The sequence below is a fragment of the Chrysemys picta genome, chromosome 6 (genome assembly GCF_011386835.1).
Source record: "Chrysemys picta bellii isolate R12L10 chromosome 6, ASM1138683v2, whole genome shotgun sequence".
Taxonomy (NCBI): Eukaryota; Metazoa; Chordata; order Testudines; family Emydidae; genus Chrysemys; species Chrysemys picta.
Genome location: NC_088796.1, coordinates 25,903,063 through 25,928,010, shown reverse-complemented (window position 1 = coordinate 25,928,010; position 24,948 = coordinate 25,903,063). Strand labels below are relative to the sequence as shown.

Sequence of the window (24,948 nt, the reverse complement as noted above, 5' to 3'; positions counted from 1 at the left end):
TAAACACTGTCAACACACATTTAAATCAAAGAGAATTGTCGGCACTCAATACTTCACAAATCATCAGTATTTCAGAATGTATATACATTAAAAATTCAAAACCACCTTCCAAATACTCAAAGTTTAAAATTGTTCAAAATACAAGTTAAAACTATGCTGTATAATCTAGCTCAGGGGTCGGCAACCTTTCAGAAGTGGTGTGCCGAGTCTTCATTTATTCACTCTAATTTAAGGTTTCACGTGCCAGCAATACATTTTAACATTTTTAGAAGGTCTCTTTCTATAAGTCTATAATATATAACAAAACTATTGTTGTATGTAAAGTAAATAAGGTTTTTAAAATGTTTAAGAAACTTCATTTAAAATTAAATTAAAATCCACAGCCCCCCAGACTGGTGGCCAGGACCCGGGCAGTGTGAGTGCCACTGAAAAATCAGCTCGCGTGCCGCCCTCGGCACGTGTGCCATAGGTTGCCTACCCCTGATCTAGCTGAAGAAGGTTAAAATTGTTTTCTAGTACAACTCTACTTACATCCAAGTATTGTTTTACTATACTCCTCTTCACATCTTCAGTGATCTTGGAATTAGCCATATCACTCCGTAGAAAATCTAGCGTCTGTTTCGGATGGAAATGCACTCCTGTCTTCCTATTTATTGCTTTATCATATACTTTTGCAGATTCGGATGGAGAATATTTCTGAATTTTACTATTAAAGAAAACAAAACCCAGACATTTAGGAGAAAATGTTTTTTGGCTTTAAAATTAACAATTCTGTTCTTCTTATTCTGTATTAATTAGGCATCAGTCAATGTAAGCAAGGAAACTATTGCTATCCTGTATATATGTCATTAATGCAGTAAATTTAACTAGATATATTTTTTCATGAGATCTGCATGTTATAAAACCCATTGCTTAAAAGTTAATAACCATGCACTTGAATAGAACTCACTAAACTAAAAGACGAGGAGCAGTCTGCCATTAAGTATGATTCTTACCTATCAGAGAATCCACAAAGATTCTTTAAATGCTGTTTTAGCATCAAAAGCAACAATATGCCTTGGGAGACATTTGCAAATTCAATTAATGGAGCTGAATTGTCTGGCAAACATTTCATCACAGCATTTATATCATTTTCTTCACCAGAATCTGAATCAGAGTCTACACGTTTACGTAACTTCCGAGGCTTGATAACTTCTTCTTCACTTTCACTTTCACTCTCACTCTCACTATTACTGTCACTTTCACTCTCCTCATCAGATGAAGGTTTCCTCTCCTTTCTTTTGTCCTTTACCATAGACTGGAAGACAGAGAAGATGACAAATATTTAAGAATTATGATACCATTCAAAAAGATCCTTCCATAATCAGTGGCGGATTAATAATTTTGCCACCCCTAGGCCGGGAAATAATTGCTGCCCTGGCCCCGCCCCGACTCTGCCCTTTCCCCGCCCCATTTCAACCCCCTCCCCAAAGTCCCCGCCCCAACTCTGCCCCCTCCCTTCCCCTATTGAATCCCTTCCCCAAATCCCCGCCCCCGGCCCAGCCTCTTCCCCCAGTGTGTGGCGTTCCCGCTCTTCCCCCCTCCCTCCCTGCCCCGCGAAACAGCTGTTTCGCGGTGCAAGCGCTGGGAGGGGAGAGAAACAGGACGCCACGGCGCGCTTGCAGAGGAGGCAGAGGTGAGCTGGAGCAGGGGGGCGGGGCACGGAGGGGAGCTTCCGCCCCTGAAAATTTGTCGGCCTAGTCAATAATACAGCGCTGTCCATAATCACAATTCTCTTAAGTGTGCGAATTGCCTTTTTTAAAAATGTTTTTAGTTCACAGATTATTTGAAATTCACAGACTAAAATTTAAAGTAGGCACACTTAACTGTAGTTCAATGACTAAAACATGTTAAAAGTATAAACCTCTTGTTCCGAAACAAAAATTTCATATATGTCCAAAACTTGAGTGCTGATCACAACATTGAGATTGGATGTTGGGAAACCATGCCACCCTTACTTCTGCGCTGCTGCTGGCAGTGGTGCTATCTTCATAGCTGGGCGCCCAGCCATCAGCCACTGCTCTCTGGCCACCCAGCTCTAAAGACAGAGCCGCTGCCAGAAGCAGTACAGAAGTAAGGGTGGCAATACCATACCTTTGAAGAGAGACCACCTTTTACAAGTGACCACTTCTTCTAACTGCCATGAGTGGTCACTCTTGGCAGGTTTTGCTGTTGTCCATTTTTATGATTAATAGGAATATGAACAAGTGTCTTAAAATATCATTTGTTTGCCTTTCTAGATAGAGTTCAAATATTCAAACAGTTTTATTCTTAAAATCTGACAGAGGTTTTCATATGCTCTCAGGGGCCATGACATACATGCAAAGCTTCTCTCCAAGGAAATATTTATGTTGATAATGTGGATAAGGTAAAGGAAATTTTATCACCACATTTGCTATTATATAGCGATAATATGTTTCAGGAAACACAGAATGTACAAATGCATACAAAGTATTATAATTAGTTCAAGCCCACTTGAATGAGACAGGCAGAACGAAATAGAGAGACTTACAACTAGTAATATTTTTAAAATCAATAAATCAAAAAAACATTTTATAAGCAGGATTGACTGCTCTATTTAATCTCAGGAAAAGAAAAATTAGCTATCAAAATATTGTTAACAAAACACTAAAAGGGATCCTTACAAAATTTTGGTTAAGCAGTGTAACAAAACAATGTTTATGTGCATGTTAAGGAGACAGGAAAATTTACATGTGTGTAACTGGGCTTCTCTGAAGGTATCATTTAACTCAATTCCTTCTCTTGGTCTTGTGCTTCTGGTATGACAGAGCTAGGGATTTCCCTATATCTGAATGTTTTTTGATCTTCTGAAGCTAAAGTAAGCGCACATCATAGGCAGATGAAAATGCCAGTGCCAAAATGCCACTTAAATATTCATTTGTTTCTTGACGAGCAGGAAAGAAATAATTTCCCTGTAAATTTCCCTAAACTATAAGGTGGATAAGATGGACTATAAGGTGGATAGAAAGCTGGCTAGATCGTCGTGCTCAACGGGTAGTGATCAATGGCTCCATGTCTAGTTGGCAGCCGGTTTCAAACGGAGTGCCCCAAGGGTCGGTCCTGGGGCCGGTTTTGTTCAATATCTTCATTAATGATCTGGAGGATGGCGAGGACTGCACTATCAGCAAGTTGCAGATGACACTAAACTGGGAGGAGTGGTAGATACACTGGAGGGTAGGGATAGGATACAGAGGGACCTAGACAAATTAGAGGATTGGGCCAAAATAAATCTGATGAGGTTCAACAAGGACAAGTGCAGAGTCCTGCACTTAGGATGAAAGAATCCCATTCACTGTTACAGACTAGGGACAGAATGGCTAGGAAGCAGTTCTGCAGAAAAGGACTTAGGGGTTACAGTGGACGAGAAGCTGGATGAGTCAACAGTGTACCCTTGTTGCCAAGAAGGCTAACGGCATTTTGGGCTGTATAAGTAGGGGCATTGCCAGCAGATCGAGGGATGTGATCATTCCGCTCTATTCGACATTGGTGAGGCCTCATCTGGAGTACTGTGTCCAGTTTTGGACCCCACATTACAAGAAGGATGTGGAAAAATTGGAAAGAGTCCAACAGAGGGCAATAAAAATGATTAGGGGGCTGGAGCACACGACTTATGAGGAGAGGCTGAGGGAACTGGGATTGTTTAGTCTGCAGAAGAGAAGAATGAGGGGGGATTTGATAGCTGCTTTCAACTACCTAAAAGGGGGTTCCAAAGAGGATGGATCTAGACTGTTCTCAGTGGTACCTGATGATAGAACAAGGAGTAATGGTTTCAAGTTTCAAGCGGGGGAGGTGTAGGTTGGATATTAGGAAAAACGTTTTCATTAGGAGGCTGGTGAAGCACTGGAATGGGTTACCTAGGGAGGTGGTGGAATCTCCTTCCTTAGAGGTTTTTAAGGTCAGGCTTGACAAAGCCCTGGCTGGGATGATTTAGTTGGGAATTGGTACTGCTTTGAGTAGGGGGTTGGACTAGATGACCTCCTGAGGTCCCTTCCAACCCTGATATTCTAGAGGTCCCTTCCAACCCTGATATTCTATGATTCTATGAAGTACAATTTGTGACTGAAATAAATATCTGTATGGTAGAATACTCAAGAAGTCAGTCATTAAAAAAGACAGTTATTTTTTCCATGACTGGCATTCTTTGAGATGTGTTGCTCATGTCCATTAGGTGTGTGTGCTCACCACACGCACCGGTGCAGGAAGTTTTTCCCTCAGCAAAATCCATAGGGGACCGGCTCTGGTGCCTTCTGGAGTGGTGCCTGCATGGCACGGTACAAGAGGCGCCACCAGCTCCCCCCACCCTCAGTTCCTACTTGCTGGAAACTCCAACAGTGGGGAAGGAGGGAGGGTTATGGAATGGACATGGGCAACACATCTCTAAGAACACCAGTTATGGAAAAGGTAACTGTCCGTTCTTCTTTGAGTGCTTGCTCGTGTCCATTCCGTATTAGGTGAGTCTAAAGCAGTACTCCTGGAGGTGGGTAGGAGTTCATGGATGTGTAGACTGCAACACAGCTCTGCCGAACTCAGTGTCATCTCTGGCCTGCTGAGTAATGGCAAAATGAGTGGTAAATGTGTGAACAGAGAACCATGTTTCAGATCTACAGATGTCCTGGATAGGGATATGCTCCAGGAAGGCCGCTGAAGACACCTGAGCTCTCATTGAGTGGGCTTTGACAAGCGGCGGCAGCAGAACCCCAGCCAGGTCGTAACAGGTCCTTATGCATGAGGTGATCCAATTGGAAATCCTCTGCGAGGACACCGGGTGACCCTTCATCCTATCCGCTGTAGCGATCAAGAGTTGAGTCGATTTTCAGAAAAGCTTGGTACATTCTAAGTAGAAAGCCAAGACACTCCAGAAGTCCAGGGCGTGAAGACGCCTCTCCTCGCTGGTCTTGTTCAGTTTGGGAGTGGTTAATGAGGAAGGAAGGAGAAAAGGAGGAAGATGTCCTGGTTCACATGGAAAGTGGAGACCACCTTTGGCAGGAAGACTGGGCAGGACCGCAACTGAACCTTATCTTTATAGAAGATTGTGTACGAAGGTTCTGAGGTCAAGGTTTTAATTTCAGAGACCCGTCTTGCCGATGTCACTGACACAAGGAACGTGACTTTCCAGGACAGGTGGGAAAGGGAGCAGGAATTCAGTGGCTCAAAGGGCAGGCTGGTCAGCCTAGAGAGAACCAAGATACGATCCCACTGCACCACAGGAGTCCGTACCTGCGGGAAGAGTCTCTCAAGAATCTGACCGTCATGTCATGGGAAAACACTGTCTGTCCATGGCCGGCGGGTGAAAAGCGGAGATGGCTGCTAGATGCACTCTAATGGAAGAGTGTGCCTGGCCCTGGTTCCTCAAATGGATCAGGTAGTCCAGGACAGCCAGTATGGAAATGTGCGAAGGAGAGATGCCATGCTTGGACGCCCAGCAGGAAAACCTCGTCCACTTGGACAGGTAAGTCAGTCTGGTTGAGGGCTTCCTACTCCCCAGGAGGACCTGTTGGGACTCCTTCTGAACAGTCCGTTCCTCAAGGTTGGGGTGTAGGAGCTGGCCATGGTCCTGTGGCAGCAGGTCTGGACGGTTGGGCAGGGGCCAGGGAGGGGCTGCTGACAGGCTCATGGGTGTGCTGAATCAATATTGGCGAGGCCATGCTGGGACAATCACGATAACCTGCACTTTGTCTCTCTTGATCTTTGCCAGGACCCTGCCGATGAGTGGAATCAGAGGGAACGCGAACATCAGGCTCCCTGACCATGACAGGAGAAAGGCATTGGAGAGGAAGCCCTTGCTCAGACCTTGCCAAGAACAAAACTGGTGGCATTTCCTGTTCTGTCTGGTAGTGAACAGGTCCACTTGGGGAGTTCCCCACCTTTGGAAGATCATGTAGGCTCCCCCTCTGGATGGAATGACCACTCATGGTGAGAGGAGAAGTCCCTGCTGAGCTGGTCCGCCACAGCATAATTGACACCGGGAAGGTGACAAGCTTCCAGGTGGCTTTCGTGGCTGACGCAGATGGGGTGCCTCTTGGCAGAGAGCTGACGAGCACGCTCCCCCGTGCCTGCTGATGTAGAACATCGAGGTTGTGTTGTCTGTTAGGACTCGTACTACCTTGCCCGACAGATGGGGCAGGAAGACTGCCAGCCGGACTGCTCGGAGTTTCTTGACATTTATGTGCAACTTCGCCTCCCCCATCCTTACACTACAGTCAAAAGAGGCTATAGATCCACCTATAAAATGGCCATAAATCCATATTTAAGTACCTACGCAGTCTGAGTGTATGCTCATCCGCACCTCTGAAAGTATGGTTACTTATTTAATTGCTTAATTACTGATTTTGTTGTCCAGTTACAGGCACCCACAATTGCAAACTCATTGGCCTGCTAAACCCAGGGTTGTGAGTTCAATCCTTGGGGGGACCACTTAGGAATCTGGGGCAAAATCAGTACTTGGTCCTGCTAGTGAAGGCAGGGGGCTGGACTCAATGACCTTTCAAGGTCCCTTCCAGTTTTAGGAGATGGGATATCTCCATTAATTTTAATGATGTCTTGAATGGATGCCTCAAGAGATCTGAGGTACTGTTACAACCAGAGTTTGGGGTAATGTTTCCAATTCTCGGGGATACGCCAACACATTCATCAAATTTAGAAGAAAGAAAAGAGACATAAGACAACATATTTGAGCAGTGTCAACACACCAGCAGAAAAGCCTTTAACCTACACTGGCATGTTGCACAAGGAGATTTGATGCAGTGAAAGCCAGGTACGCCATTTGTACATCTTCTACTGAGGAAACATCAAGGAGCCATCTAGACACATCCGAACTGTGGCAGTGCAGAAAACCCACCCTCAGTCTGGATCCTGATGACTTCAAAGGATGAAATGGTATCAAATCAAAATGGACTTAAAGAAACAGCAGTGCACCAACAAGTAATGCCAGAACACTGGGGACCCTACAGAGAGCAGGACAGACAAAAAGTGCAAATGATATAGACTCACATTCTAAACAAAGCTGCAGGACTGAGAGGAGGCAGGCATTGGATGCACCTGTCCTGGCTCCAGTGGGGAGCTCCTTTATTGAATTTAATCAGAACAGAATGAAAATTGTATGCTTTACAGGGCCCCAAAGCCCTGGGGCTTTGTATACGAGACACACCTGCGGTGCATCAAAGGGTGAAAAAAGGGATGCTCCTGCCTATCTCACTCTAGGCCAAGACTCCAGAGCAGGAATCTAGTCAATATGCTATCTTTAGAGAACAAGAAAAGAAACAGTAAGTTAACAGATTTTAGTTTTAGATACTACAAGCAATTAATTGTTCACATTTTTAAAACTAGGAAAATTATCTTAACAGGAACCTTTTAAGAATTATTCAGTATATGTTAAGACCAATTAATATGAGTTTTGTACCTATTTCTCAAAAAATTGGACAAGCAAAATAACGAAACAGGCAAATCTAACATCTAACGTTAATGTGAGTTTTGACATTTTAGATTCACATTTACTTCATTTCTTGTTCTCTATAGGAGGACCCTTTATAAACAGTTAAATTTTTGCTGCAGTATAAAATATTATTATGTATAGAAAAGCTATTTTAGGTCAATTAGAAATTGCTAAATTATATTTTCGCTGATGACTGTATGATTGGACTCATGATAACTAAGACACCTAGTTATATATGCAGAAGGATGCAATTATTAGTACCTATTAGCAATATTAAATATTAGTAATAAAATAAGAATTCTAAAACATTTCTGAAATAGTTCGTTATAATGTGTGATATATAAGGAATACATGATAGTTTGGTATGGTATAAAGGTTTCATTGTCACTTATTCGAGTTGTCCTGCATAATTTGCTCATGACTTTGGCACTCATTAGTAAAGCAGCAATCTCAAACTCATTCATACAAACCATTTGACAATACTACATATGCATTATATCTTAGATATAAAATATTAGATGTTATTTTATTTTGTAAATATTTAATCAAAAATGTTTTACTGGCAAATTGTTCTTTAAAAAGCAACAGTTTGAAAACTGCCCAGTGGTTTCGTAATACTACAGTGGAGACGGACTAGTGGGCAGAATACAGGTGAGGAAATCAAAGGGGAATTCAAATTTTTTTATCACTTGCACATTTGTTCTGCATATACATAAGTAAAGATCACAAAGTTTTGTTTTTAATTCAGTGAATTAAGCTCTTATCTCTCAAAATCGCTACTATGATTTAAAATACTTCCCCCCTCACAGAGGCCTAGATCGATGATGCTTAGTATAACTGAAAGAGTCAACTACTATTGCAGCTCAAAAAATTACTAGTGAAGCTATTTGTAATTAAGAGGCACAAAATGTACACACTATGATGAAGAAAAGTGCAAGTGAAGAGCCATCCGGGCAAAGTAAATGAATATATTTGAGCTGTATAGATAGAAACTTTGCCACCAGGCAGATCCATTCAAAACATTTTCTGAGTAGCAAGGGCAACATACCAATAAAGTTAGACTGCTTATGGCTCAGATATTCATGAAGGATTAAAAGGACCTAGACCTAAGTAACCTGGATTCTGGGATCCCCACTCCCTGACAAACATTACATCTGACAATGCCAGTCTTATTTTCTTCCATCTCTAATATTTTCCACTGACTTTCAAAATTAAAGAAAAATCCTGAAAGTTTCTGAACACGGATCTGTCACACCTTGCCAGAACTGAGAGTGATTTATGCTATTGGTTGCAAAGTAATGTTATTTATTGTCCATGTGTGCAACATTGGAATGACTGAGTAGTACTCATTATGGTGTCAACATAACTTCATTGCAACAAGTTATTAATAAATCATAAATGCACTTACCTCCTTAAATGACTGTAATAGGTTACTACCAGAAACTGACAGTGTAATGTCTATATGATGCATTATAAACAGTGGCTCTTCCTGTGTTTGATAAGGAAAACACGCTAGATTGTCTGCTATATACAAGAGCATATTCACCTCTGTTTTCTGCAAGTTTAAAAAAATAAACATTTTATATAAATATATATATAATACACACATACAAAAAAACATTATAGTCTAGTTTTTGCATTGCTCTCAATGGGTCTTGGGGTAAAAAGTCAACATGTACTTCATCCAAAGTAACTTTTCTGCCTTGAAAACATTATGCACATGCAAAGTTTTCTTGACACGTGAACTTGCATTATTCCTGCTCTATCCAAACTGGGCTTAAGTAGATATAAAATGGTTGATGAAGATGTTATTTAAGTGGAAATACATTTAGTTTTGCAGCCAAATAAAAAAGACTATGGAAATAAAGTTAGCCAGGCCAAAATTCACCAAGTCTCAAAAATACATAAAGGAAGGACACCAACATTCATCATTTGAACTTGTTACGGTGTATTTTATGAAAAACTTATTCTAATTTCTTTTTAAATGAGGTACATTTATGTAATGCTTACTGCTGTGTCATCAAAGAGGTTGAGTAAAGAAATTAGAAAGGCTCGTCTGTGTTGACGGTTCCCTCTGATCATGGAGTATAGATGTGAACACAAAGCGCTGGAGGATTCATCATGCCTAAAGCCCCTTACAGGATTCTTTGGGCACATGTTGATTGCCTGTTGTACCTGGTAAGACATCTTCATACCAGCCACTGCTTTCATCTAAAATTATAAAATATTTATTTTTGTTTAAATTGTGGCTTTCAAAACAGTCACACAAAAAGAAAAATAATTTTGTCGAATTGATAAATTTTCATTTGAAATTAATGTCTTCCTCATCTTATTTTCAGTAGCCTCAAATTAAAAACACAATTTTCAAAACCTACCATTTCCTGCACATTTACTCTTTTCCCATGATTTGTAGTAACCCTGATATTTATTGTAAAATTTAAGCTTTTTTTTTTAAAGCCTCTAGCCATTCTGGGTGTGCAGTTAAATTTCCAAATAAACTGATGCAGCGTTGTTTTCTTGAGTTTGCAAATAGACCAAAATAGCTGTAAGAAAGGTAAAAGCAGTCCCATTCATGTCAAGGGGGTGTTGAAATTGAAGTGTAATGACTGTTTTATATTAATATTGTTGTTTCTCTATTAACTGCCCTAATAGAAGCATCCAGCTAAAATGATGATTCAGCAGAGCAGGCAGATATTTCATACATTTGAAACGATTTTCCACAGGAATAATGTTGAAAGTTGTAAAGTTTTCCCTAACTGAGTGTTCTACCGAATTTGAATTTTTGAACTTACATATGTCTTAACCCTCTCGCCTCACTCTACGTGCACAGGATGACAAACACAAAATCCCAATTATCTGCATGTGCCTCAGTCTCTCAGCTGATTTTAGTTAAGCCCAGGATTTGTTCCAGTTTCAGTATCAACTGGATGCCTGACCAGCCAACGTACCCACCACTCCCTGTGCTTTGGCCTGTGCTTCTATCCCAGGGGTAGGCAACCTTTCAGAAGCGGTGTGCTGAGTCTTCATTTATTTACTTTACTTTAAGGTTTCGCGTGCCGGTAATACATTTTAATGTTTTTTAGAGGGTCTCTCTCTATAAGTCTATATATTATATAACTAAACTATTGTTGTATGTAAAGTAAACAAGGTTTTTAAAATATTTAAGAAGCTTCATTTAAAATAAAATTAAAATGCTGATCTTACGCCACCAGCCTGCTCAGCTCGCTGCCAGCCTGGCATTCTGTTCATCCAGGCCGGCAGTGGGCTGAGTGTGGCCTGACCTCTGAAGCTCCCCACACCCCCAGAAGGGTGGGTGTGGGGGGCTTCAGAGGGCTGGGGGTGTGTGGAGGTGCAGGGCAGAAGGCTGGTGGTGTGGGGGGCTTCAGAGGTCAGGGCAGAGGGCTGGGGGTGTGTGAAGGTGCAGGGCAGAAGCTGGTGGTGCGGGGGGCTTCAGAGGTCAGGGTAGAGGGCTGGGGGTGTGTGGAGGTGCAGGGCAGAGGGCTGGGGGTGTGGGGGCTTCAGAGGTCAGGACAGAGGGCTGGAGGGGTGCAGGGCAGAAGGCTGGGGATGTGGTGACCAAACAGATGATCACAGTTACTTGGCCTGTGATACTCAATGAGCAAGATATTACTAACAATTATAAGTAAGGGAGTTTTAAGGTTGAATGAAACACTTAAGAGCAAATATTAAGAACTAGGAATGCTTCCCATTTCTGATATTCTAAATCTTAAACTCTGAGAAAAAATTGCTCCTTCACAACTCTATCGTTTCAGATGAAGAGGTCACAACTCAATTCCCCAACACAGGTAGAATTAATAAACAGATAAACAACCATATTCTTCAATTCCTGCAGTTTGGACTTGTACATTTCTAGACTCTTCAGAGAGCAGAGAATCAGCATTTTGTTTAAGTTATGTAATGTTAGAATTACATACATGAATGAATCCAGCATATTTTTTGTCTATTTCCACCAGTTGCTGGTCAGCTTTGTTCCGCATAGAGGGCTCTGGATCTGTGCCCATAGCAATTAAATATGGCACACACTAGAAAAGAAATAGATGAAAATATACAAAGGCATTATACACCAAAAATGTATGTGTCTATGTGCACTGCTGTATGCATATATTTATCTCACATTATTATTTATGTTAAATTGTTAATAGTTGAACAACTAGAATACGACATCTTATGCGACTTACAGCTTAATGGCTTCTTTTAGGCAAGAGCACAAGTTATAAAGAGGGGAGATGATCCAAGGACACAAGCATATTAAAAAATGAAAATTTATGCCAGAACACAGGTGGTATTCCCAATATCTCTCTTCCACTGGGCCACACTCTAGGACCCCATACTAGAAAAATGAGGTGTTTTTCTCAATTTGTTGATCTATTTTAAACACCACTTAGCACTTATATTGACAAAGGCAGTAGTGTTTCAAAACATGTTAACAGTTCATGGTCAATCCTAGGATCCTTGGTCCAGGAGACTCTAGGGTTGACACAACTCGCTAACATGTTTTGAAATATCAATGTCTGTCTACACCAGTTGCTGACAACAGAGTTAAAAGTGGTGTTTAAAAAGTTAGAAAACACATTTGCTGAGCACACATTCAATTTCTGAGACTAGATAGGGCCTAGTAATTTGCCTCATGGCAAGCCTGAAACTTGGAAGCTATTAATATATTTAAAATATATGGATCTCAAATAAATTTGTTACAGAATTTGGACTGGGAATTATCCAGTTGAGACTTGAGATATTTCCTCAATATTTACCCAGAATTCTTCCAAAACAGAAAGAAGGATAAAAAAGAATATGTAGGAGATTATGGATACAGGTAAGTAAATTAGTCTTCCCTTGTTAGCCACACCTCTATAGATTTTCACTGTAATAGATAAAAAACACTATCTAGCTAAGATTCACAGGTGAAGAAAATTACTTGAAAATAAACTACAGATAGCCCTAACATTGGCTCGGAACTTCAATCCAATGTAGTGTTTTGTGGGGAAAGATGCTGGCAAAAGAATCTAATGAGTAGAATCTAAAGAAGACAGACCATGGATGTAAGTATGCCTGAACACTAACTGGGGTCTGATATCATATAATAGAAACCAGAGCATGCCATCATGCATTTAATAAGTGCTGCTTAAAAATTATTAAACTCAAATTTAATTTCTAAGCCAACAAAGGGTTAGTCTTTGGAATCCTGTTGGCCTTTTAATACAGAAGAATTCTAGACATCTGCTGTATGTAAAACAGCCTCTCCAAACTAAGTATCCCCAAAAGAAGCAACTAATGTAACAGATTTGGGGGGCCGGGGCGGACAACACACACACATACTGGACATTTATCTAGCAGCCATGAGAAATTGAGATTCTCTGTGTAAAAGAAAAAATAAATACAGCACATTAACATTACATACCTGAACTGGATGGATAAGACCCTGGTTTAATGTCAGTGCAATGACATTTAGAGCAAAGTGGCGTACGCTGGACTGTGCATGAAAGAAAGCCTCAAGAACCTGTTTGAGATAAAGTTGCATGATGGAGCTGCTCATCCCTGAGGAAATATCACCCATTTCTTTCAGATCCTCCTGTTTTGCTACTTTCTTCCCTGTAGAAAGGAACAAAAGCAACTGTTTGTGTCAAGATCTTCGGGCAACCACTAACTTATTCTACTCTACATACTATTCCTCATATTCTTTATAACATATTTAAGCTTCAGAGTGGTACCATACCACAGCCCTGAAGATTTCTTGTTTTAGAATGCCTGAAAATTAACAATTTCAGAGAAGAATTTGATAATAGAAAAAGCAAAGCACTCATTATTTTAACTACAAGAATTTAAGTATTGCACATTTTGGATTTTTTCCCAGCAACTTAAAACTTGACGTTAAGAACAGAACTCTGTACTCTATACCTCTCAGTGTGACTGTGTATAAAAGATGTTCCTGAATTCTTTATCTAAGGTAATGTATGTATACATGAATAATTAGACCCCAAAAACCCTTATGAATCAGTTAAATTAAAAGGTTGTTTTCATGTAACAAAAGTTACATTTTGAATGCTTCCTTAATACAGTGCTCATCACTCACACTCTCTATCTGCCTGCTGCATACGCGTATCCTCCTCCTGTAGATAGGTTTGGAGATTTTTTAACACCTGGATTTTTAAGTTTACTGAGCTGTTCTTATCAGAGAGAATGCTGTTGTACAGAGTCTTCACCTCCTGCTCAAACATTAGACTTGGGTGTTGAATAAATGCAAATCCTGAAAGAAAAAAATAAGAAAGATCCCACTTGGTTGCCTTGCAATTACTGTGCTTACATTTTTCAAGGTAACTAGTAAAATCTTCCATCATACATATATGAAATAAAATTCAAAGAATCACTCAAAAACTGGAAACACAATAGAAGAATGTTGGAGAATCAGGATTTCTTGATTCTATTCCAGGCTCTGAAGGGGAGTGTGATCTAGTGCTTACACAGTCAAATACACAGCACATTAATTCTCAAAGGCAGCATGGCTAAATTAATTTTATTCTCAGCTCTGCTAGAAGTGACCTCATGCAATCAATCTCTCATTTATAACATGGGAAAATTATACATGTCCCTCCTATAATAGAGGTCTACGGTCTTGCTCAAACATACATCAGTGGGAACAGTGAGACTCAGACATATACAGACTCTAAAACCCTTTCTTAAAAACTATTATGAAGGAAAAGAACTATTTGTTTTCCTTCCCCCTGCCCAAAATGTGAAGAACTGGTCTCTTTTACTCAGTTGTGTGGGGGTTTTTTGTCTTCTCCCCGTCACCCTTCACCGTCCTCCCCAATTTTAATCCAGAATGATGGACATCATCTGAGATAACATAAGTGGGTATGGAGTACTGCTGATTTATAGCCTCACACAGCACCACAAGTGGCAGGGATGCAGCTTTCCTTTGAGAAGACTGGGAAATCTGCCATGTATTAGACCATTACTTTGTTTATTTGTCCTAACTCTTGTTGGTCTGTGCTTTGCAGGAGTGGCAGATGTTGAACATTCCTTTACTTCTTTCTGGCCACAGGTGGTAAAGATCTTTAATGACAGAGGATGTGGAAAAAGCTAATGTAATCAATGATTTTTCTGCCTCTGTCTTAATGAACAAGGTCAGCTCCCAGACTGCTGCACTGGGCAGCACAGTATGGGGAGAAGGTGACCAGCCCTCGTTGGAGAAAGAAGTGGTTCGGGACTATTTAGAAAAACTGGACGAGCACAAGTCCATGGGGCCGGATGCGCTGCATCCAAGGGTGCTAAAGGAGTTGGCTGATGTGATTGCAGAGCCACTGGCCATTATCTTTGAAAACTCATGGCGATCAGGGAGGTCCCGGATGACTGGAAAAAGGCTAATGTAGTGCCCATCTTTAAAAAAGGGAAGGAGGAGGATCTGGAGAACTACAGGCCAGTCAGCCTCAACTCAGTCCCTGGAAAAATCATGGAGCAGGTCCTCAAGGAATCAATTCTGAAGCACTTAGAGGAGAGGAAAGTGATCAGGAACAGTCAGCTTGGATTCACCACGGGCAAGTCATGCCTGACTAACCTAATTGCCTTCTATGAGGAGATAACTGGCTCTGTGGATGAGGGGAAAGCAGTGGATGTGTTATTCCTTGACTTTAGCAAAGCTTTTGATACAGTCTCCCACAGTATTCTTGGCAGCAAGTTAAAGAAGTATGGGCTGGATGAATTGACTATAAGGTGAATAGAAAGCTGGCGAGATCGTCGGGCTCAACGGGTAGTGATCAACAGCTCCATGTCTAGTTGGCAGCCGGTATCAAGCGGAGTGCCCCAAGGGTCGGTCCTGGGGCCGGTTTTGTTCAGTATCTTCATTAATGATCTGGAGGATGGCGTGGACTGCACTCTCAGCAAGTTTGCAGATGATACTAAACTGGGAGGAGTGGTAGATACACTGGAGGGTAGGGATAGGATACAGAGGGACCTAGATAAATTAGAGGATTGGGCCAAAAGAAACCTGATGAGGTTCAACAAGGACAAGTGCAGAGTTCTGCACTTAGGACGGAAGAATCCCATTCACTGTTACAGACTAGGGACCGAGTGGCTAGGAAGCAGTTCTGCAGAAAAGGACGTAGGCGTTACAGTGGACAAGAAGCTGGATATGAGTCAACAGTGTGCCCTTGTTGCCAAGAAGGCTAACGCATTTTGGGCTGTATAAGTAGGGGCATTGACGGCAGATCGAGGGACATGATCATTCCCCTCTATTTGACATTGGTGAGACCTCATGTGTCCAGTTTTAGGCCCCACACTACAAGGAGGACGTGGAAAAATTGGAAAGAGTCCAAACGGAGGGCAACAAAAATGATTAGGGGGCGGGAGCACATGACTTATGAGGAGAGGCTGAGGGAACTGGGATTGTTTAGTCTGCAGAAGAGAAGAATGAGGGGGGATTTGATAGCTGCTTTCAACTACCTAAAAGGGGGTTCCAAAGAGGATGGATCTAGACTGTTCTCAGTGGTACCTGATGATAGAACAAGGAGTAATGGTCTCAAGTTGCAGCGAGGGAGGTTTAGGTTGGATATTAGGAAAAACTTTTTCACTAGGAGGGTGGTGAAGCACTGGAATGGGTTCCCTAGGGAGGTGGTGGAATCTCCTTCCTTAGAGGTTTTTAAGGTCAGGCTTGACAAAGCCCTGGCTGGGATGATTTAGTTGGGAATTGGTCCTGCTTTGAGCAGGGGGTAGGACTAGATGACCTCCTGAGGTCCGTTCCAACCCTGATATTTTATGATTCTAATGAGTAAAAACAACAAAGTGCAAAAGAAAAAAAGAAAATAAAAGGAAAAGGAAATAATGGAAGAAGAAAAGAATATACACCTCTACTCCTATATAATGCGACCTGATATAACACGAATTCGGTTATAACGCGGTAAAGCAGCGCTCGGGGGACGCTGGGCTGTGCACTCCGGCAGATCAAAGCAAGTTCGATATAACACGGTTTAATCTATAACGCAGTAAGATTTTTTTGGCTCCCGAGGACAGTGTTATATCGGGGTAGAGGTGTATCTGGAAAAACCCAGCATGAAACAGTGGAGGGGGCTGATTGGCTGAAGCCAAGGGAATCAAGGTTCTATAAAGTTGGTCTCTTGCACCTAGAAAAGTTAGTGCAGGAAAAGACTTAGCTCAAGAAAGAGCTCAGTTCATCTAATGGGTGGGAAAAAAGGAAAGCGAAAGAGGTAAGGATGGTCTTTGGTAGGGATAATTATTATCTGCATGAATGTGCACTGAAGTTTTGTTACCTGATCTTTTCTAAGCTAATCTGATTACTTTTTAAAAGGGATTTTAAATTTAAAGAAGTATTTTTGATATATAACTCTTTCCTCCACTCACTGATTTAAACGAGTCTACAACCCACAATTCCCTCGGAAAATTCTTCTTATCTTCCCTAATAAGTTTTCCTTTCTGCTTACTAATCCAAATGTTTCAGATGGGAGAGAGGGAAAATTTGCTATCTGACTATTTTCTTTTAAGAATTACCTCACCTTTGGTCTGCCTCCACCTGAAAATAAATTATTTGGGTGTCTTTAAGATTAACACAGCTCTTTATAAAGTAGTACTCCTAAGAGGTTATGTTTGGTCGGCTAGTAAGGATTTAATATTTCCATACTTCTATGGAAGTACACATCTGGAGCAGAAAGAGTGTGGCCAAGCCTCAGACTCTTGTAGGCAAGTCAAAACTTGCAAGAAGTGGCAAACTTCTCGCTGGCCATTATCCAGAAAGGAACTGTCAGAGCCTATGTATGTTAATGCCTATTGACATCTAAGGGGACAATCCTCAGCTGTTGTAAACTGTCTTAACTCCATTGACTTCAGCTGAGGATCGACCCATGATTGCATCACCTAAGACTTTCCCAGATGTTTTTGGCTTGCTAATAATCTTTTGAACCTCATGCCTTTTGGGTGTGAAACTCAAGAAGTAGCAGATTATAAACTCCTTTCATTTTGAAAAATGATGGTACCATTAGTTTAGAAATCTGATACTCTTGAAGATTGTAAAGAATTATACACACACACACCCCCACCAAGAAGGCATACACTGTCAAAATGTATTTTTCACAGGAAAGAGAAAAGAGCCCCTTTTTGACCAATTTGCAACAGACTATGTTCAAATAGCTTCAGACATGCAGGGAAGTATATTTAAGGTCTCTATGAACAAAAACATTAAAATTCAGAAAGCAACCAAAATTTGCAGATAATATTAGTTAGGTACATATCCCTTAAAAAAAGATGCCAAAGCTTTTTAAATGAACCAACTTCTTGTAAAAAAAACCCCAACAAACTAAACATACTATCCCCTGAGAAACACAGTTATTGATTCAATTAAAAACAAAAAACCTTGGTAATTCTTACCTAAACCAATAATGGCTTTTGTTTGTACCTCTTCATCTGAATGTTTTGTAAAATACATCAGCAGTTCAAGTACTTTATCCTTAATGTTAACCTGGCCAAATTAAACAAAAAATATTGGTGACTTAAAAACCTAATTGCAAAGCGAAACACACATCACTGACACCAGAGCTTTCCCAAAATAAAACAAATTGTTGCAAATTACAAGTACAGTCTAGTTTCACTGTGAAGACTTTACTTCACTGTTTCAAATTACCAAACCTATTCTGTTCTATTTACAAGTTACATTTTTTAACTTTACCTTTTTAAACACAAGACACTGAGAAAGTAAACACAGTGTATTTTACCTTACTGTTGCCTTTAAAATCTTCCTGATCAAAATCAAAATGGCGACACAATGCTCCAACAGTGAAAAGAGATCTAAGGAGTGCTGGTTTATTGGCTGTAAGTATAGTACTGTTTGGGTCTTCTTGGTGTTGACTTTTTAATTTTGAAAGTGCACCTAAAATAAGAGAAAAGATTTAATCATAGCAAATACTGCACTCCTGAAATGACAAGCATAACCAAAACTTTTATAAAATTGTTTAATAATATATGCTCTGATATTTAACTTACCATAGTATCTATTAAAACAGGCCCATACAAATTTATAATTTTGAGTAACCTTGTTTACAACAGCCCCAAGACAGCTCACACAGTGCTGTACTACCTGAAAATAAGACAGAAAATATTTATAACATTTTATTTAGAAGTCAAGATAGAGATTTTTCAAAGCAGTCTAGAGATATAAAAACATATTATTCATTTAAAACTAATGGAAGATTAAAGGTCTAAATCTTCAAGACTATTTTGAAAATCTCAGACCAAGTACAAATAACTAAAGTGTAATAAGAAATACACAAACTCCGGTAGATCAAGAAAGTTCACAGGGATAGCCAGTTTTTCATAACTGCCATTCAAACATGAATAGGGAAGAAATGTTCATGCGTTCATCTTAAATAATTTCTACATACTCCATATCAAACTGAACCAAAAACATTAAATTCGTATAAAAAATAGAAATTAAATCTTACCGTCATGCCATATTTGATTATAAGTTTCATGAGATCTTCCTCAATAGTGGCAAGGAACGTCTCACTCGGATGCTCCATCAATGGCACCACCAGCTCTAAGATTTTTGCAACATTGCAGATCACCATGAAATCATTTTGTGTCTGTAATTACATTTACAATGATTAAACATTTTCACCATTTTCCCTATATAAGAGCTAAGTATTTCTAATTTTATTTCAGGTTTGAGAATAACTTAATATATCTCAGTTTTTCAGTAAAAGTATACACTGATATTCAAAGATCTAACTTTTCTCTGAAGTATGTTTTAGGTATGCTGTAGTACTTCCCAGTAGAAAAAGTTTGGCTAAGGGTTTAAAGACAACAATTTAAATTTGTTACCATGTTCAAAAGTATTGCTATGCTATGATCATCAAATTTGAACTGTTGTCTTTAATTACTAATTCAATACTTTTTCACTAGGAAATAAGTGAGTCCAGGTGAAATAATTGTTCTGTAAAGATAAAAGTTATTGATGTGAAAGGTAAGTTTTATTTTATGGTTAAAATAGTCTTAATATTGTCTTTGGTAATTATTTTGCAATTAATTATTACAAAACATTTCATGATATATCTTAAGCATAACAGGAATGCTGCCGCTTAATTTTAATTCTACACATAGGAGGAAATACAGAGTAACTAGGTTTTCTGAATTTAAATATTTGATAACCTATCATGAAAAAGGTACATACCTATATACCTTAATACATAGGTACACATAGTTTAATAAAATGTAACATTTTGATAACTGACATGGATTTAATATAGTTGCAATGGATAATATTCACCCCCAGACTCAGGGTCCATATAAATCCCTCTGTATCACTTAAGATCTCTAGAATGGCTGCCTGGGGTGGGGAGGAAGGGGCTCTGGACCCTCTTTATGTTGCAAAGAGGTTCTCCCTTCCAGCCACTTATAGGATGGTATGGGAAGAGTAAAAATCTAGGGGGACTGCAGGGGAAGTTCTCAAAAGAGAAAGAGAAAGAACAAGTGGGAGGATTTGGTTTTAAGAGAGAAGAGTAGGTGAAATAAAAAACGTTATTTAAAGCTACTCAGCAAAGTATTAACTCGCTTCTTATTGTTTTCTCTGTTTAAAAAGTTCCATAGATTTTCAAAAAGTAGTCAGCAGAAACTTTAGTTAGCAGGGACTTTAAAAGGACAAACAAAGAAGCTTGCATTATATACAATGAAGGAGGAGGAACCTGAACAGGGACTCCAGGAGAAGGTAACATGGTCAGCATGATAGGCTAGGAATGCAACCTAATTTATTTCAGCACTGAAAAGAGAAGAAATTTGGGGTTGACTGTACCAAGATACTCAAAAATGATACATCAGAACTGATGCTACTTCATCTTGACGCTTGGGAGTATTCCACACAGGCCGAGTAGGACTTCGGATTCTGACTATTGCTTTGGAGCCCTAGAATGAATCTTTGAACTCTTCTGGCTTGTCTTCCCTAGAGCAGTGGTTCTCAACCAGGTGTATGTGTACCCCTGGGGGTACACAGAGGTCTTCCAGAGGGTACATCAACTCATCTAGATATTTGCCACGCTTTACAACAGTCTACATAAAAAGCACCGGAGACAATTACTTGTTTTATACTGCTCTATATACTACACACTGTAATGTAAGTACAATATTTATATTCCAATTGATTTATTTTATAATTATATGATAAAAATGAGAAAGTAAACAATTTTTCAGTAATAGTGTGCTGTGACACTTCTGTATTTTTATGTCTGATTTTGTAAGCAAGTAATTTTTAAGTGAGGTGAAACTTGGGGGTCCACAAGACCAATCAGACTCCTGAAAGCGGTACATACAGTAGTCTGGAAAGGTTGAGAGCCACTGCCCTAGTGAATGACCCATTGCTGATACCAGGTACTAGCAACAGGTGAAGATGAACTGGAGCTGAATGTGATTTAACTACAAGCATAGACAGACAGTGTTTAGGACATTTCAGAAACCATGATTTAAAAAACCTGATCTGAAGAAAGGTTACTAGCTAGTGGGCCTAAAAGTAGTACACCTGCCATAGGTGAGGAATGTAGAGAAGAAATTCTCACAGCAAGTATTAATTGCCAGTTTACTTCATATGCACTAAAGTCTTTTGTTAACCCTTTGACACTAGAAGTTACAATTTCCCAATGTGCATCCTATTAATCACAATGGGATATGCTAGAATTACCAGCTAAATGATTTTAGGATTCACCTCAAGCTGCATAACTGAAGCTTGTGTAGTCCACTGAGTAGATGTTGCAGCATTTAAATCCCCTCCACCCCACTCAGGACAGCTCAATATACTATTCAATCAGAAGAGACTACATCTCATCGTACAACACCAAAAGTACTTTGTAGATACTGCTAGATGACAGGCTTACTATCATGATGTCCTCCATCCACAGGCACGTGAATGGGGAAGAGACCTTAATTAACGATTAAGAGGACAACAGGATTTCTCAGATCAAAAGACCAGAAGTGAAATTCTGATGTCAGTGACAGAACTACCATTTACTCCAAAAGGGGCCAGGAATTCACCCTAGTAGTTTACACAAAACCTTATACAAACAGCAACATTCACAATGGGTTCCTTGCCAACTTGCTAGCATAAGCAGCAATGTAAATGTAAAGCAAAGAAAGGGAATGGAGTTTACATATGAAAAACTGACAAAATTGGGATTTTTAGTTTTGAGGAAAAAAAGATGACTGAGGTGAAATGATTGAAACTAGCTAACGGTTACTATAATATTGAGCTTGATTATGTATTTGTGGTAATTGGAAACATCAAAAGCAGGATAAAAGGTTGAAATTAACAGGATAGATACATAAAATTGAATGGTGATCCAATATAGAGCAAATGGTGAATAAGTGGATTGAACTTTACAGGGGAATAGTTGCATTAAGTATTAATATGTTTATGCAAAATTGGATGACTATTTGAAATTTCATACCATACTGGCACATTGATAGTTTTCTGCTGAGGAGTGTACAAGACCAGGAAGTAAATATTATTGAAATAAAGGTTAAATACATTTAAAATATAACACTCTTCTACTTGTTTTCTTTTTTAGACCTTAATAAGTACGTTTTTAATTTTTAACAAAACCTTTGCAGTTCATCCTTTGAGAAGAAAGCAAGAAACCTTGAACGCAGACTTTTCTCTGCATCCAATACTTTGGAAAAAAACACTCCTATTAGAGATCTATGGATTACAAAAGGTTCTCTCATATCTTCAGGACTGAAAACAGCCATGTAATAGAAATATTGTTGCTGTTTTTTACACTCCCACCCTCAATTTCATCATGCATTTAAGATAACCCTTGAGTTCCATAATTATTTAGATGAAAGAAGACTTTAGTTTCCTATACTTACACTACATTTAGTGGTAAGGTATGGCTGCATGGTCATGGCATGTTTGACCATTAGCTGGGGCCTGATTTTGCTGAATAAGAACAAAGTGGTTATGCAAGCTACCAAGCGACCAGAATTCACACCCTTGTTGTCAGAGTCTGCAAAAATTAGAAAATACATTAAGTATATTCAATTCAAGGACAGTTCTGTCAATAACAAAACCGGATAGTAAATAAACACAGCATATAAAAATCACTTTCACTGATAATGTATCTTTGAAAAAATGGCATATAAATTCCTAATTAGATAAGAAAACTTGGATTAGCAGACAAAAATGTAAGCACATTATCAAGAAAATATGTAAAATAATAAGTAAAGCTCCTTTGAATTAATTTTTAAACCACTTATTTTTCCAGGCCACAGGCTCAGCCAATGATTCTGTAATGAATGTAAAACAGAATAATGCAAACAAAACTTGGACTCATAACAAAAACTTTCCTAATATGAAATAATTTGTTTTGTTTTTAGGTCATTGAGAAGTTTCCACAAAATGTAACTTGGTTAATGAGATTAGCTAGTGAACATGAGTGTTCCTTTGAGCATTTTTGGGAAAGTTGATGATTAATTTTGGAGGTTTTTGCTACTGGATTTGAACTTCAGTAGATTGTGAGGTCCCTTGTAAACTTTCTAATTTCTGTATTTTGTAATCCCTTTGCACTATATAAATAGCTGCTTTGCTTCTAACTATGTGGATTGATCAGAGGAGAGGAAGGCAGGAACTACTCCCAGTTCAGCCATCTTACAGAATCATAGGACTGGAAAGGAACTGGAGAGGTCATCTAGTCCAGTCCCCTGCACTCAAAGTAGGACTAAGTATTATCTAGACCCAGCCTAGATGTTTGTCCAACCTGCTCTTAAAAATTATGGAGATTCCACAACCTCCCTAGGCAACCTCCAATGATGGAGATTCCCTAGGCAATTTATTCCAGTGCTTAACCACCTCCCTTGCTGCAATTTAAGCCCATTGCTTCTTGTCATATCCTCAGAGGTTAAGCACAACAATTTTTCTCCCTCCTCCTTGTAACAACTGTTATGTCCTTACTCAGTCTTCTCTTTTGCAGACTAAACAAACCCAATTTTTTCAATCTTCCCTCATAGGTCACATTTTCTAGACCTTTAATCATTTTTGTTGCTCTTTTCTGGACTTTCTCCAGTTTGGCCACATCTTTCCTAAAATGTGGCGCCCAGAACTGGACACCATATTCCAGTTGAGGCTTAATCAGCACAGAGTAAAGTACAAGAATTACTTCTCATGTCTTGCCTACAACACTCCTGCTAATACATCCCAGAATGATTTTTATTTTTGCCACAATGTTACACTGTTGACTCTCATTTAGCTTGTGGTCCACTATGACCCCCAGATCCTTTTCCGCAGTACTCCTTCCTAGACAGTCATTTCCCATTTTGTATGTGTGCAACTGATTGTTCCTTCCTAAGTGGAGTACTTTGCATTTGTCCTTATTGAATTTCATCTTATTTACTTCAGACCATTTCTCCAGTTTGTCCAGATCATTTTGAATTAGAATCCTATCTTCCAAAGCACTTGCAACCCCTCCCAGCTTGGTATCGTCCGGAAACTTTATAAGTATACTCTCGAAGCCTTTACCTAAATCACCGACGAAGAGATTGAACAGAACCGGACCCCACTCGTTATGTCCTTCCACAATGCACCCACCTAATAGTAGCTCCATCTAGCTTGCATTTCCCTAGTATTTTTATGAGAAGGTCAGGCGAGACAGTATCAAAACCTTTACTAACGTCAAGATATACCATGTCTACCGCTTCCCCCATCCACAAGATTTGTTACCCTTTCAAAGAAAGCTATCAGGTTGGTTTGACATGATTTGTTCTTGACAAATCCATGCTGACTGTTACTTATTATCTTCTAGATGTTTGCATATTGATTGCTTAATTATTTGCGCCATTATCTTTCTGGGTACAGAAGTTAAGCTGATTGGTCTGTAATTCCCCAGGTTGTCCTTATTTCCCTTTTTATAGATTGGTACTATATTTGCCATTTTCCAGTCTTTTGGAATCTCTCCTGTCTTCCATGACTTTTCAAAGATAATTGCGAATGGCTCATATATCTCCTCAGTCAGCTCCTTGAGTATTCTAGGATGCATTTCATCAGGCCCTGGTGACTTGAAGAAATCTAACTTATCTAAGTAATTTTTAACTTGTTCTTTCCCTATTTTAGCCTCTGATCCTACCTCATTTTCGCTGGCATTTACTACGTTAGATGTCCAATCACCATCAAATCACCATCAACCTTCTTGGTGAAAACCGAAACAAAGAAGTCATTAAGCACCTCTGCCATTTCCACATGTTCTGTTATTGGTTCCCCCCCCCCCCCCCCACACACACACACCATTGACTACACTGTCCATGGTCTTCCTCTTGCTTCTAATATATTTGAAGAATGTTTTCTTGTTACCTTTTATGTCTCTAGCTAGTTTGATCTTGTTTTGCGCCTTGACCTTTCTAATTTCTAATACATACTTGTGTTATTTGTTTATATTCATCTTTTGTAATTTGACCTAGTT

The 24,948-nt window shown here is 39.6% G+C and overlaps 1 protein-coding gene across 11 annotated transcripts in view; it reads right to left on the bottom strand.

The window, feature by feature from the left end:
- NIPBL (NIPBL cohesin loading factor) overlaps positions 1-24,948 on the bottom strand; it is a 299,958-nt gene that overhangs the window by 2,527 nt on the left and 272,483 nt on the right. For 10 of the 11 annotated variants that reach the window (XM_008168695.4, XM_008168692.4, XM_065598870.1 and 7 more), the window contains 12 exons: positions 22,367-22,503; positions 18,958-19,098; positions 18,500-18,593; positions 18,232-18,386; positions 17,888-17,978; positions 13,584-13,757; positions 12,912-13,102; positions 11,428-11,535; positions 9,503-9,703; positions 8,901-9,047; positions 996-1,297; positions 532-706 (listed from right to left, as the gene is read on the bottom strand). In XM_008168695.4, coding sequence (XP_008166917.2) covers positions 532-706; positions 996-1,297; positions 8,901-9,047; positions 9,503-9,703; positions 11,428-11,535; positions 12,912-13,102; positions 13,584-13,757; positions 17,888-17,978; positions 18,232-18,386; positions 18,500-18,593; positions 18,958-19,098; positions 22,367-22,503 — 1,916 coding nt within the window. Of the gene's footprint in view, positions 1-531; positions 707-995; positions 1,298-8,900; positions 9,048-9,502; positions 9,704-11,427; positions 11,536-12,911; positions 13,103-13,583; positions 13,758-17,887; positions 17,979-18,231; positions 18,387-18,499; positions 18,594-18,957; positions 19,099-22,366; positions 22,504-24,948 lie in introns of those variants that run through there. The other variant, XR_010602148.1, reaches the window with a different exon arrangement.